Consider the following 15,498-nt stretch of genomic DNA (forward strand, 5'->3'; position numbering starts at 1 on the left):
GCGTCTCCTCCGCCAGGCGGGGAAGCAGAGGAGGCGGTCGCCCAATTTCAAAGGGGGTGAACCCCTTCCTATAAGGGGAGCATCGCGTGCGTAGGAGGGCAAACGGAAGGCGGTCCGGCCAGTGACCGCCAACTTCAAGAGTGTATTTTGTTAAGGTTTCCTTTAAAGTCCTGTTCATCCTCTCTACCTGCCCTGAGCTCTGTGGCCTATAGATACAATGCAGTTTCCAATCAATTCCTAGAGTCTTGGCTACCAATTTGGAAGTTTGGGCGATGAACGCCGGACCATTTTCGGATCCCAGTGCCAAGGGAGGCCGAATCGGGGAATAATCTGATGGAGCAGGGTTCGGACGACAATAAGAGCTGTCTCCCCTTTTGTGGGAAATGCCCCGACCCAGCCAGAGAAGGTGTCTACCAACACCAACAGGTACTTAAAATTTCCCCGCGTTGGTTTAATCTCGGTGAAGTCCAGTTCCCAGTGCTCTCCAGGCTGCTGGCCACGTTGGCGGGTGCCGCGCACGCCGGAGGGTCGGTCGGCATTCACCTGGACACAGACCGGGTACCTAGAAGTCATGGAGTTTGCTAAGTCCGAGAGTCCCGGCAGGTAGAACCGGGGGCGAATTAGTTGGCTGAGCCGGGTTGCCCCCAAGTGCGTGGCCTGATGGGTGCGATGCAGCAACTTGCGTCCGAGAGCTTGTGGGAGGAAGAGTCTTCCTTTGGGGTGGCGCAACCAGCCCTGACTGTCTGTGCTGCACTTGAGATCAGCGCCCAAGTCCTTTTCCTTCTGTGAATAAGTTGGCCGTTCAGGAAGAACTCGGGGAGGCAGATGTACCGGGAGGATCTCTAGTGGCCCTACTGGTCTTAGGGCCGCCTCTCTGGCAGTTTTGTCAGCGAAATTATTTCCTTGAGAGACCAGCGACTCATCCCGCCGGTGCCCAGGGCAATGAATAATAGCCACGCGTTCTGGCAACCAGAGGGCCTCCATTATTTCTTCCGTGTTTTTAATATCCTTCCTCCTGGAGGTCAACAGTCCCCTTTCCCGGTACAACGCCCCGTGGACGTGAGCCGTGGCGAAGGCGTACCGGCTGTCCGTGTAAATGTTAAGAGTCTTCCCCTTCCCCCACCGGAGGGCTTGCGCTAGGGCGATGAGCTGCGCCCTTTGGGCTGACATGCCGTGTCCCAGTGACTGGGCCCATATTACCTCAGATCTGGTGACCACCGCTGCTCCCGCATACTGGACTCCGTCCTTGACGAAACTGCTCCCATCTGTAAATAGGTTGTGGGCCGGCGGGCTTAGCGGGACATCGGACAGATCTGGTGATAGTGTCGAGGACTTCAGTGCAGTCGGGGGCGGGGCCCTCCTGTTCATCAACCGGCAGGAGGGTGGCCAGATTTAGGACTGTCGTCTTACCCGGGGAGGGTCCAACAGTAATACCTGATATTGCGTGACGCGAGCGTTGGAGATCCAGCGATCAGGTAGGCTTCGGAGAAGGGTCTCTACCGTGTGGGCGCCGATGATCTGGAGGTCTTGGCCCAACGTCAATTTCTTAGCCTCCTTCACTAGGATTGCCGTTGAATACTTTCTGGGCTATTTCCACTAATTCACTAAGTAACTTTCCCTCAAAGCCATCTAACTTCTGAATTTTTCCTTTTGATGTCTGGGGCCGACTGTGAAACAAAGGCTATGTTAATTGCCCGCGCGTTCTCGGCCGCCCGAGGGTCTATAGGTGTGTATTGCCTATATGCCTCAAGCAGGCGTTCCAAGAAAGCAGCGGGGGATTCCTGGGGGCCTTGAACTATCTCACTTACTTTAGACAAATTGGTGGGCTTCCGGGCTGCGCCGCAGAGGCCCTGTAGAAGAAGTTGGCGGTACCTGGTTAGAGCTCCTTCACCAGCAACCATATTTTGGATCCCAGTTGGGTCGTTGGGCTGGGAGGCTCGTTTCCAGAATAACCGGGTCAGTGGTGGGTTGGCCACATGTGCCAAGAACCTGCTTCCGAGTCTCGAGGTGAATCCGATCGCGCTCCTCGGAAGTAAAAAAAGAACTTGCAAGAGTTGCTGGCAGTCATCCCAAGTAGGACGATGGGTGTGTAATCCATAGCAGTCAGCATCTACATGCGGTCACCCATCCAGCTGCAGGCCGGAGTCTTTCCAGCTTAGCAAGGTTGTTACCGCACGCTAGCTGCCGCTCGGCTATAAATTGAGCTTGGAGGCACAGGTGTGAAAAACCGTTTCTAGTAACGAAATCAAGCCTTATGGTTTTTTTTTTTTTTCCCTCAGAGAAAGGAGGATTTTGTAGTTTCCAGTTATACAGGTCACTTGTGGAGAAAGGGACATAAACCATAAACAGACGGCCCGTCCCCTGCGCGGGGGCAAGCTCCCAGAGGGGCAACAGAGTGGAGGGCTCAGGGCCGGGATTGGGGGAGGCCGGCGACACCCGTCTGTCCCCGGGGCCAGGGGACGGCAAGGGCAGAGTGGACTTCGGAGGAACAGATGGACGGGGGCCATATGGAAGTCCACTCTGGGTTCGGGACAGACTGTGGGAAGTGTGGGGTGGGCTCCTGGAGGACCGGGAATTCGGGGCATAGGGAGGTGGCTGAGTCCACGTATCCAGAGGGTCCTCCGGCCCCGTCTGATCATCCGTGAGGATGTGGGGTTTTGTGGATGAGGGGGTGAGGGGCGATCTGACGTGGGGTTCTCTGCCCTTTTTAACCATAAGGAGAGAAGGACACATGGATCCTGGGAGTTCCCGTTGACACCGTTTAATGTAACTAGGTCTCGTCGTGGCGATGTCTAGCCACGTCTTCTATATATGGAATCTGATCTGGGTGTCCGGGATTCCCAAGGATCACAGCCTCAACGTTCCTAACCAAGATCAAATCAAAAGAGCCCTCTGAGGGCCATCCCACGTCAAAAGTGGTCCACTCTAATTCACAAAGGTTTCGGAGGGTCCCTGGCTTGATGGAGACCCCAAATCCTGAAACCCTCTTAAATCAGAAAAGTTATTCAGAAGACATTGCAAAGGGATGGTCGGGACGGGCTGGCCCTGCCCCATTTTCAAGTCCTGTAAAAAAGATTACTCAAGTGTCAGATCAACAAAACAGACGACAAAACATCAACAAGACAAACGACAGACGACAACAAGATAGACGACAAAACGGACAATCTAAACAAACGCACAACCTAAACAGGAACTGAGGCCGGGAGCGACGTCTTGCCCCCAGACCGGAAAGTGGCCCGTATGCTGCGTCCAGCAGGCTTTTCTTTCCGATACCAGATCAGCAGATATTCAAAACAGATGGCGGGTAACCGCCGTGCGCACTTACCGATTACTCCTCTCTCGGCTAGTCAGATGTCCCACCGAACCGGGATAGAGGCATAAGATGCCTATGGGCCCATCCCTGGTGTCGGGTGGAGGCAAGACCGATAGTTTCAAGATCTTGCTGGGGTCTCCAAATGTTGTGTCCTGCGGTTTTACGGATGAGACCAGAGACCAGTTGGAATTTTCGAGATGAGGTTTATTACCTGCAGGGACCACACTCGTTAGAGTGCAGTCTCGAGCAGAATGAAAGCAGCGTTTTTATACTCTTTTACAACTGTGCAGGTGCTTGAATAACAGCGAACAATCGGGGAAACCCACTGAGCCCCATTTGCACATTTTTCATGCTAAAGCAAGCGAGGGTACAAGGGCATAATGTCTGCGGTTATGCTGGAGTGTAGCCTGCTTTGTTTTCAGCCTTGCGTAGTGTGCACATTCGTTGGGGTTCTTGTTCTCACGCGAACAGGACACCCTGATCATGCTTTTTACCCGTGCTGAGCCATGCCCTGGCTGCATGTTCGATTAAGAGGGGGGTTACAACATGCAGCTCTGCCAATCCTTCTTCATCCTGTTCCACATATGGCCTTACGACCAGCCAGGGCTGCCCCCAAGCGCACTCTTTCTCCAGCATCACCTTCTAGGCTTTTAGGCTTAAGTTCTTCACAGAACTATTCTCATTAGAAGCAAGATATATGCTTCTATGCTTGGAGTATGAGGCAAGACTGAGGAAACTGGGTCTCTTCAGCCTGGAGGAGACCCAGAGGGGATATGTTGGTGACATACAGGTATATGAGGGGATGTCACATGGACATGGGTAGAAATCTGTTCTCCCCTGCAGAGAAAGGCAGGACACACCCCAACGGAGCAAAGCTCAGGGAACCAAGGTTCCATTTAGATGCCAGGACCCCAAGGGTGTGGAATGGCGAGAGGTCGTTGAGGCCCCATCGGTGAGGGTGTTCAAAGATAGGCTGGACATGCACATGGTGGGCATGTTGTGAGTGGAGCTGGCTGGAGCCAGGGTCAGACTAGATGGCCCATGAGACCTCTTCTGACTTGCTCTGTTTCTATGTTTCTAAGATCTCTATTTAAAGGAATCATTAATTCCAACAATTATAAGAATCACTAGGGCTGGAATGGATCATACCATCAGATCTGGGAGAGGACAGAAATATCTGGGCCAGTGACCTGTATGTTCTCTTGGGGGCAAATCATTCCACCTCTGTCAAGTGTAGTTCTTGGCAGTTCTTAAGTGATACAAGAAGGCATCCCTTTAGGGGACAAGGGATTGATAAATGGAGTACGTACTGGGCTAGTCATATCCATCTGTCAGGATTCTGTCATTTCAGGAATCAGTGAAACTAGGTTGGGAAGGTTGAAAGCCATGGCTTTTACTGTATTGTCTCTCTTATCTGGCCTGATAATGTCAGAAGAAGAAGAATACTGCTGCCTGCGTTTTGATTGATGTTTGCTGTTTACTGTGGTCATATGGTGCCATTATTGGCATAGTTTGTGTTGAGCTGTGGCCAGACTGATGTATCCGGAAAGCAACTGGCAAGGTAATGTGTGATTTGCCACATTTGCTACACTGTCAGTTTTAGACATACAAAATAATTTTGACTGCAAAATAATTTGTGGACTTCTTGCTGGTTACACTTTTTTACTCCTCCCAGCTTCTACCTGAAGCTTGTGCTAATTTATGGTTTTATATCCATGGGGAGTGAGCAGAGTGAGACATCACCAGTTTATATCATGCTGTGTTCAGTATTCTCCCTTCCCTGTATTTATGCCCTCAAAATAACCTCAGCATTGAATCCACAGATATTTCCGTTACTCTCTGTTACTCTCTTGGAACTAGATTAGATAGTTTCCATTGAGATTATCAGGTAACTATATGAAGGGCAGATCTTAGAAAAGCACTTGTTTCTCTGCTAGGAGTGAGATTTTCAAGAGATGTGTGAAACAAAATATGATCTCATAGCAGATTACATTAATTCAAAAATAGGACTGGGTTTTAAACCATGTTTATAATTTTGCATCTGTTGATAATATCACACCATGCATTGTGTCTTTAACTTAACACTGTGAAGAAAACATGAAGAGAGGAGACCTGAAATGGCAGCATCTCCCTCTTTCTCTTCTTACTATAGAATTGCTAATGAGGATTATAGTTCCCATTTTACCCATGAATTTAAATGGTGGAAAAAATCCACTCTGTTTCATTCTTTATTCCAGCCTTCCTCAACCTGGTCCTCTCCAGGTGTCTTGAATGACAAGTCTCATCAACCACTAGCCCACACAATAACCATAATGGTTGGGGCAGATGGGAATTGTCATCCAAAAAGTCTGATCACATTACATTATATGGCAACAAACATTCAGCCCTTAAGCAAAAACGAAAGCAAAGCCAAGATGTAGGATACCACTTAAGTCCAGAAATAACCAGTTGTGCTTCAAGCATAGGTCTTTGTCAGTGACTAGTATATAAAAAGGTATATGTAAAGATATAGAAAACAGATTTACATATTCAAATTTTGAGCCAAACATCTCCCACATACTGATAATCTAAAACACTGCAGTGCCTACACCTGTAATAAAAATTAAAATAAATAAACATTGTTTTAATAATGTTATTAGTTTACCTAGGCCCACCTCACTAGGGCAAGTAGCTTACTTTCTACCAGTAGATATACCCTGAATTGGGATGGATGAAGTCCTACTGGGCTTGCAGTGTTGAATGGTTTCTTTCAGTAGCTTGTCTCAACCAGTCCTTTGTTTATTTGGGATAGGTTCTGTTGAGAAGGAAAAAGATACTTGAGGCATATGAATTAGGAACTTGGAACAGATTGAATGTCTAACTATCTGGTACTGCATCCAGCTCCAGTAGTGGCCAGCCAAATGTATATGGGAAGCTCTGTCCTGTTCTGGCCATTCTGTAAACACGCTTTCTTCAGACCAATGGGATGTTGCTGCTAGGATACCCATCCAGCAGTGTCACCATAATTGCTAATGCTGTGACATATATGTTCTGTGGCAGTGTGGCATGGCATTTGCCACATTTTTTTGTCCTTGGACCAGCAAATACTCAGTATAGGATTGCATCCCAGTGTGGCTTGCAGTGAAATCCTATACAAGCTTAGTTAGAAATGAGGAATGGAGCTTTAAAAAATGTTTCCAAGGAAAGCTTTCCATATTTATGGGAATCCTTGTTTAAAAAACAAAAACACAAATCTACTAATAATTATTTGCATACTAATTTTACCATGCCAAACAAGGGTTGGTTGGTTAGATATATAGATGTTTCTTCAGCAGAGTTACCTTAAAAATGTAATTTTAAAACTCTTCCATCAGTCAATTTATGTTCCTAACAGCATGGAACAATGCATTTTCGGACGTTTAAAAAATGTCCATGGAAAGATGTAGCAGCTGAAACATTTCCAGTCCATGACGCTGTCTGCACCACACAGCCTACCAAAGCTGAATGACCACCCACTCTGTACATTGTCAACATTGTGCCATGCTTTTGGTGGACTGGCTGTTATCTGGATAATTTATCATGAACACAGATAGTATATTGCACTCTTGTACTCAGGTTGTGGTATAGGAAAGCTTATGGTGGAAGGCAAAATCGCGTGTTTTGTCTGTAATGTGTACTTTCAAGCAATGGATCACCAAAAGCATGCTGCAGTCCAGGGATTAATAGAACAAGTGCCTGGGGCTTTTGGACTGGCTTTTTGGCCCCGGCTCATTACTTTCCAAAAGGAGACGCCAGTTTTCAGAACACACTGACGTATATTTGATCTGGGGAAAGGACTGACCATCAATACCCCCAGTTTGGAAGTGAGAAGGTCATTTGGCAGCCTTTCTTGGGGATGCTATATTTACAGAAGGTGTGACAACCTCTTTCAGTCCATGGACGGAATTCCCTTTTGGAGAAGCTCTTGGGGGCTACATTCCATTGGTGGGTAGGGCTGAAGGAAAAAGGGGTGGGGTCAAAAATACCACTCTGTTCTCCTAGAAAACTATCACTGCCAGTAACTAATCCTCAGGAGAGGTGTTTCAGCCATCTAGAGTTGGGAAAAAACTGCACAAAAGCTAGAAAACCACCAAATTATTGATATTTGGGGGAAAGGGGGTGGAGCCAAGAGGAGGAGGCAGAACCTTTCGTGCATATCTGGAGGGCCAGGTTTGACCTCTGGTCCTGAGGAGTTGCAATGAATGCAAACACTTCCAGTCTCAACCCATGATCCTTTTCTGTTTTCCTCATATCCAGGTCCCAGCAGCTTTCTCTCAGTGTTCTTGATGCTCCTCATATCAATTGATCCTAACAAGGTGTCGCCTCTTGCACAGCCTTTTAGCAATCTTTGTTCTCACTCTCTTTATGGCAGGCAGCAGTGGCATATAGGCAAGTAGATTTGCAGGTGCATTGCCTGGCTTTCATCGAGAACCACACTCAGGTAAGCACAGGATATGCATGTAGGGTCTCCCATGCAAAGAGGAGGCAAAGCCCAGCAACTGCCCTTCTAACTGCAGCTGTCACTGAATAGATTAGGCCTTATGCTAAGCCAGCATGGCCCTCTTCCCTGTAGGACCACATTTGTTTATGTGTTAATTTAATTTATATTTCCCATTATGGAACTCAAGGTGGCAAGTATAGGCTTTCAGGCAGTCACCACCCCACACTGCTCAGACCCCCTGGCCTTAATGTTAGCAAAGTTGCTGTATTGGTACCATAAGACCACACCTTGGGATCACCTTGGCTAAACAGTAACAGGACACTACCTGTCCTCTATCATCCATCAAACCTAAAGCCACCCAGAGAGCCTTCTAGCTATGGGGGCAGCATACAGATGCAATCAATCAGAGGTTTCTGTTCCCATGGTACAATTGGGAATGGAATGGGGGTGGTGTTCAGTAGTGGTGTTGATGCTGTATCTTGATGGGGACTTGTATTAAATATCTCTCCCACAGACTGAACTACCTTAATCCTGAACTCTGTATCAACATACCACAGGCTCCTTACTTGCTTTTGAGACAGAGTTATTTTCTCCATCCTACTGCTGAACCGCATATCTTTTCTCCCCCAGGAAGTGGTGCAAACACATGGTTTTCTGGAGCTGTCCGAGCTGGCAATGCAAGCTATCCTGCAAAGCAATGGCTTGGCGATTGATGAAGTGAAGCTGATCCATGCTGTTCGCGAATGGGCTCATGTGGGCTCTGTAAGTGCTTGTTACAGTGGGAGAAAGGCAGAAGATCATACAGGGAATCTTAAAGATTCCACTCCCTCTTGTGAGACTTACAGAGCAGTATTTTGTAGTTATTGAATAGATTTTAGAAGCAAAATTCAAACTAAATTGTCCTTCCAGCATAGTTTATGACAGCCAGTGATGATAAAATGACAACATAAAAATATCAGTATAAAATAAATCAATAAATCAGATAACATGAACAAATAAAAATAGTAGCTAAAACAATTACCACACCATAAAGCATTCAAAAGGTCTTTAGATGTTACCTAAAGGCTAGCAAGGAACAAAAGCAAGCATATTTCCTTGGGAAAATATTGCAGCAATGTGGGGTGATCATAGAAAAGCCTTATCTCTGGTATTCAGCCTAAAAGAACCTGCTGATAGACAAGAGAGCAGGGCCTTGGGTGCTAATCTTAGATTAGCAGATTTCCAACCGAGAAAACATCTACTTTATCTTAATCAGTATTCAACTTATTCATCCAACACTGCCCACCTCAAGGTTTTTACCACCTCGGAGGATTAGAAGATGTGAAAGAAAGGTAGAACTGCTTTGTCATCCGCACATTGAGGCACCTTAGTTCTGTAAGTAATTGCTGACCTGTGTGAGGAAGTGAGCATTCACTTAGCAAATTGTTAGGAACTGCTGTCCACTGCCCCATGCAGCCTGCTGTGTCGCTATAGCTGTCTGCCCTTGAAGAACCTTCTGGACTAACTGCACCCAGGATGCCCATTGGCTCTTTCTTGGCAGGAAGGAGTATAACAGAACTTCCTGTCTCAATAGTCTACAGGAGCTCTAGTATGCCTTGTATTTTTGGTCCTGATTACTCCTCACTTGTGACCTCTGGCTAGTTCTTCAATCCTGCCTTTTGGTTTGCCTTTTGCCACTGATTGGTTAGGACTCCTAGTTTCTGTTCCTTACTTGAAGCAATGCCCATAGCCCAGACCTGACAAGCCCAAACAGTTCAGCTCACCAGTGCTCTCCTGAGGGAAAATATGGAGTCTTGAGGCACCCCAACAGCAAAAGGATGAGAAAAAATCCTCCAGTACCACCTTCCGGACCTGTGCCCCAAGCTGCTACAACCCAGTGCTGCTAAACCTGAACCGGGGCATATGATCAAAAGGATGCCATGCTTGATGGTATCAAGAACTGATGATTTGTCCAAGAGAACTAGCAGGGGTGTACTTCGGAGAAGAGCAGGACTCCATTCCAGGGATTCTGGTTCCTTCCACCCCGTTAATACTGTACTTCTCTTACGGTTTGGTGGTGACACCTGGGAATGAAACTTAATTCCCTTTCCTTTTCTCATAGCATATGCAGAATTGTGACATTCTAGAGTCAGAACCCCTCACGGCAGGAATGTTTCTACAGGTCTACCAACCCTCCTCTAACCCTGGCCTGATCCTGTGCTTGATTTTTTGCAGGCTGTGCTGGGTAGGTCTGTGCGTGACGTGGCAGGGGCAGTTGTACCAGGACTGCGCCTGGCTCTGCTCTCCCCAAGTGAGTTGACCACTCTGGAGGAAGATAACAGAAAGGACCAGATGATTCCGGTGAGAGAGGCGTCCAGCCTCAGTAGCGCATACTTTTTGCATGTGCTTGTGCATCCCTGTTGTGTGGGCCACCTCTTCTTCTACTCTCTCCAGGGGTCTGATTTGCTCCATATTTTTCCATTTAATCAGGGGTGGTGCTAGGTATGGAAAACATATAGGGGTTTGGCCCACATATATGCATATGCTAATTCATATGCTCTAATGTCTGTGTGTGTCTTTAAAGGGCCTGTCTCCTAAGGACTTTGCTATTTGTGAAAAGAGATGTATGGACGGGGTAGAGGCATATGCTTGATTTCGGGGGGTGGGGGAGACAAATATTTATTTATTTATTTGTTTGTTTATTGATTGATTGATTGTGTACCGTTCATTCAGCCAAATTGGCTCTGTGAATGGATTACACTCGATAAAATCCAAATATATTAAAACAGAGAAACAATCAAGAAATCATTGCAATAAAACAATAGGTAAAACTAAGCAAAACAATTTATAACATAATTAAACAAATAGATAAATATAAGATTCCAATAAAAACAAATACAAACAAGGACCAGAACAAGTAAAACAAAGACCTGACTTTAGATGTTAATAAAATGTCACTTAAACATTACAATGCTGAGTGAATACAAAAGTTTTTGCCTGGCACTGAAATATGTACAGAGTCATAACATCTCTGACCTGCTTCATGGGCTGCTGTGGGGATACATAGAGATGAAGCTCCATATACTGTCTAGAAGGAAGGGCAGGATTAAAGGTAATCCTATAAAACAGTCCAATCCTATAGAATGGCTAAGGATTATGGGAACTGCAGTCCAATACACACGGGGAGCTCCACACTGGTGAACAATGCTACATATGAGTAGTCATCACAACATAATTGTCTGACCATGGAATCTTATTTAGCTCAAATGGCACCATCTGTTCACAACGTTTACAGAAATATACAAAAATTTTCAGAAAATAAAATATTGAGGGACCACCTAAAAATGCAGCTCAGTGAGGGACTCAGCATGATCTGTGTTCACAAACTGCTGGCTGGCTAACTGTTGGAGACCACATTTGGAAAGAGAATGGGGTACCCTCAAAGAAGGCAGGTCTGACTGTCTGGTTAAAGCACGGGTGGTGGGGTGGTGGAGGTTGCAGGCCCCTGTCCATGAGGCATCCTCTCCCACGTGGGAGCCTGGTGGCTAAGCAGTGCTGTCCTGTGCAAACTTGTATTGCAGGTCCCATGTGAATAAGTAATCCAGTGCAATGGAGTGAGGACACATGGAGAGCTTTTTGATAAAGAGAGTTATTAACCGGCGACAGTCCAGGAGATAGGCTCAGTGACCTCGTGGGAGAAAAGAAGCCTTCTAACCACTTCCTGCCATTCTCACCCCCAATTCCTGATTAGACACCTGGATTTGGTTCCTGCTCAGGTTCATTCCTGCCCAGCACTGGCCTGTATACAATGCCTTAACTTCTGCTTCTGCTTAGGTGGAGAGTCTGGCTGAAGCCTGGAAGTTACATGCCTTGTGGAAGGGACGTGGTGGGCGATCCTCCTCGTGTCGGCGTCGGCGTGGCACGCTGCCCCGGGAACATCATCATCACCTGGACCCACAGCACAAGGGACATGGCGTGCTCTGAATGAGAAGGAAGCAGTGCCTCTGTGCCTAGCCCAGCCAACTTTGGTGGGAAAAATGGGACCTGGAAGCTGCTGCATACTTGAATCCTTCCGGGGCATGCAGCCTCCAGCCTAAATTGTTGCCCAGCTGGCAGAAAGAACAATGTGCGCAGGGCAAAGGCCATCAGAACTAAGCATGTTCCTTCCAGGCTGTAGCTGTAGCCAACATTTTGGATCTTGACTCCTCAGGCTTTTCTGCATGAGGCCTTTACTTCACACCACCAATGCTTTTGACACAGGCTTCTTTGTGGGATTAAGATCCAATTCTTTATGCAGTTTCCCCAGGTTTTTCTTTCTCTGCCTTTCTGTGTGTTCCATGACATAACTGCAAGATGGCACTGTGATATCGCACAACTATGCTAGGGTTTTAATTCCTCCATTTCCAGGGAATACCAGACTTTCCTTGAGTCAAAAAATATGGAACTGGTTGCAGAAGATGAGAGGGGTCCTGCAGAAGATAACATCATGTAAAGCACCTATAAATAACCTTGGGTGAGGTGTGCCCAAGACATGCAGTGTGTAAGAAGATGGCAAGTAGTTCTGGGCCAGTTGTCCTTAGCCTGGTGTCCTCCCAACCTGTTGGCCGGCAGCTTGTTCCCAGCCAGCATGGCCATCGAGATGATGGGTGCTGTAGCCCAACACTTGGGAGGCTCTCTCATCATCAGGCCTGCTTCAGTTTCAGATTCTTTCTTCATGAGACTTATTTGCAGCTGAGACATTGGAACAGAAGTTTTGAGCTAACTACATTAAAAATGCAGCAGCTCAAGTCTTGTCGCAGCCCTTGCCCATCCTTTATGAATCCCTGTAAAAATTATTTGTAGTTTGAAATGGTAGAAAGGCACCTGCTTGTAAAGAGTAGTGCACTTGGCCTAGAACTGGGTGTAACTTAGGTTGCCAGTGAATTGTCCAGTAACCATGGGCTTATTACAAAAGATCCAGGCAGGAGAAATGTGTTGATTTGTGCCGTAACCCATCTGCTGCTTGCCTTGAATGGTCTGAACCAGAAGAAAGAGCTAGAAATAGGAGTCTGGAAGGTCCTCTTGCTCTGTAGCTAGCACTGCCCCTGAAGAGAAGCTGGCAGACCATAGGAAATTCTGTGGGCTAGGCTCTCACAGAAGGAGGTTTTTGGCATCTGGATGCACTTCCTGACAAGCAGCCAGCTTCTCCCTTGAAAACTGCCATGCCAACCAATCTCCCAAATGCATCCCCAGTGCCACTTCTTCATGCTGTCTCCAGTGTCCAAGATAGTACGCCTTTGTATTCCAGTTGGGATAAATGAGGGTGCCATTGCTCTCATGTCTTGCTGGTGGCCTTTCCACATGGAGTTGGTCAACCACTTTATGAACAGAATGTTAGACTTGGTAGGTCTTTGGTCTGGTCCAGCATGGCTCTTACGTTCTTATGCCACCCCTGCCAAATTGCCAAAGCTCTGAGTACTACTTATGCAGCTTTGTCCCTCTGTATCAAAGCACAAGAGCTAGGATTGCCTTGTCTTTTCTCTTAGAAAGAAAAGGTTAATCACTGCGCAGCATCATATACTAATTCATTCAGTTTAGTTTGAAGTGCCTTATGCTGCCTAATCTTGGAAGCTAATTGGGGTCAGGCCTGGTTAGAATCTGGATGGGAGACTTGAGTGCTACATTGAGCAGGGGGTTGGACCCAGTGGCCTTCTAGGCCACTTCCAATTGCGTGATTCTACAATTCTATAAGTCTATGTACAACCATTTTCCTAGCAGGTAGTCAAAGTTTAAAAGTGATGAAATTAGAGGAAATTGTTTGGCAGTGGCCTTAAACTTGAGCTGAAAGTGCCTGGTTTAGTGACAATTTGTACAAATAATGTTTTGTTTCATTTTAAATGAAATATATCTCATTTTCAAAGAATTTAGTAAGTAAATAATGTAACATTCATATGTAATTGCAATCAACTTTTATGTCTTTTAGCATTTGCCAGTTAATCCATTGGTCAAGTAATGAGCAGAGAAAACAGACCAAAGAACTGCTTTGAAGTAAGCTATCTCTATTGAACTGAATTGATTAGTGCAAATCAAATGTCAGCTCCTTCCACTATGAGATGTTAATTTTCTTCCTAAATTGTTTCTGTTGTATCATATTCAGCCAGCAGAGAATCCCATACATTTCTTTTAACCTCCAGGAAACAGCTGCATAGCAATGTAGGTATCCGTTGATCAATTCAACCAGTACAGGAGTGGCAGATCCTGTTAATCCCTAACAAGGGCTCAGTGTGTAGGATTTTACTGTGTTGCAGCTACTGATACAATCTGTCTGCCACTCCTTTCCAGCGTATGCCAACTGTTCAGGCTGCCTTAGTCCCAGACACAGACCGAGGCCTTTCCTTGGTACTGTTTGTTTGGGTACCTGGTTGCTAGGCAAAGCTGAGAAAATGTGGCCTTCACCCTGTTGGAATGTACTGAGTCACCTGAATCCAGGCGTTGCTAGTATTAGCGTCTCTCTGTTGTGAGAAAAGAGAGTGGAAGCAGGTTTAGCCACCCTGAACAAAGATACAAGCCCTTTTTGTCCGACAATTGAAATACAGCTGGGAATTCAAACATGTTGACTACTTAAGTAAACTAAGGGCCATGTGATGAAACTGTGGAACATATTTGGTCTGGTTTAGGGGGCTGCTGAAGGGACCCAGGGGTCCAAACAAAGCTCAACCCACCTGTTTTCAAGAATGCTGTTCTTTAGTGGTGTTTCTTTTTAATAATCACATCAAGCTGAGATTACTTTTTACCTAAGTTAGAACAAGACAAACATCAGATACTAAAAAAGTGAAACTACAGCATAGTACTATACAACCATTTTCAAAGCAGTGTCCTCCTGACAATAGGCCATATCTATTGCAACAAAGTATTATCTAGCTTTAGCTGTCCAACCAGGGTTATGCAGCTTGAACCCAAACCCGTTCATCTGAAATTAAGTCCCACTGTGACTACTAAGGCACGAGTTTTTGTTTTCCCACTGTCTCAGTTTTTGCTTAAACACCTTGGTGGGGGCATTTTTCACTTTGCAGTTTGCCATTGGCTATGCTGACTGGGGATGATGGAAGTTTTAGTCCACCCATCTGAAAACCACCAGTTTGGGGAGGACTGATCTGAACTGAGTCCCCTTACTCCCTGCTTCTTAAAAGGAAAAAGAGCAAAGAAAAGCTGATCCTTATTGAGGAAAACAAACCACAGATCTCATTCTCACACACAGCTTTGCCCTAAAGCTTTTGACTTATGCAAATTATTTTTCATGCATGCGTGTTAGCTTTTAACCTGATTATTCTAGTCTACACAAAATATCTTGTGAAAAACAGAGTAAAAATCCACCCCCCTCCCTGCAATTCTTCTTGTTCCATATAATACAGAGAGAAGGAGTGTGTGGAATATTTTTACCTGAGAGTACATAGTTCTTTCAATAAACTTTGCACACCTTATATTAGGCAATGTCAAAACTATGCACACCCTGACTCGCAGTTCCTCCCTGTTGTTTTTCTAAGGCTAGATGCTGCATCTTTATCTCAAGACAGAAGGCTGTGTGGGTTGACCCTGTTGTTTTTGTGGGCATGGAAAGTGTGGCTTGCACAGATGATGATTCTGATCCTTAGGATAAGGTCAAAGATCTTGCTTTTTAGGGTCCAGGTCCATATGCTCCAGGTAACATCCACATTTACTAATTTTGTCTATGCTGGCCTCCTGCCAGTCATATGGTTGGAAGGGGCTG

The 15,498-nt window shown here is 46.0% G+C and overlaps 1 protein-coding gene across 1 annotated transcript in view; it reads left to right on the forward strand.

The window, feature by feature from the left end:
- The window catches only part of BTBD19 (BTB domain containing 19), a 57,309-nt gene extending 45,514 nt beyond the window's left edge, over nt 1-11,795 (forward strand). Inside the window, exons 5-8 of the mRNA XM_044441848.1 lie at nt 7,704-7,772; nt 8,403-8,534; nt 9,987-10,112; nt 11,586-11,795. Coding sequence (XP_044297783.1) covers nt 7,704-7,772; nt 8,403-8,534; nt 9,987-10,112; nt 11,586-11,735 — 477 coding nt within the window. The 3' untranslated portion in view covers nt 11,736-11,795. The remainder of the gene's footprint in view (nt 1-7,703; nt 7,773-8,402; nt 8,535-9,986; nt 10,113-11,585) is intronic.
- Nucleotides 11,796-15,498: the final 3,703 nt, after the last annotated feature.

The sequence above is a fragment of the Varanus komodoensis genome, unplaced genomic scaffold (genome assembly GCF_004798865.1).
Source record: "Varanus komodoensis strain SLA01 unplaced genomic scaffold, ASM479886v1 scaffold1, whole genome shotgun sequence".
Taxonomy (NCBI): domain Eukaryota; kingdom Metazoa; phylum Chordata; class Lepidosauria; order Squamata; family Varanidae; genus Varanus; species Varanus komodoensis.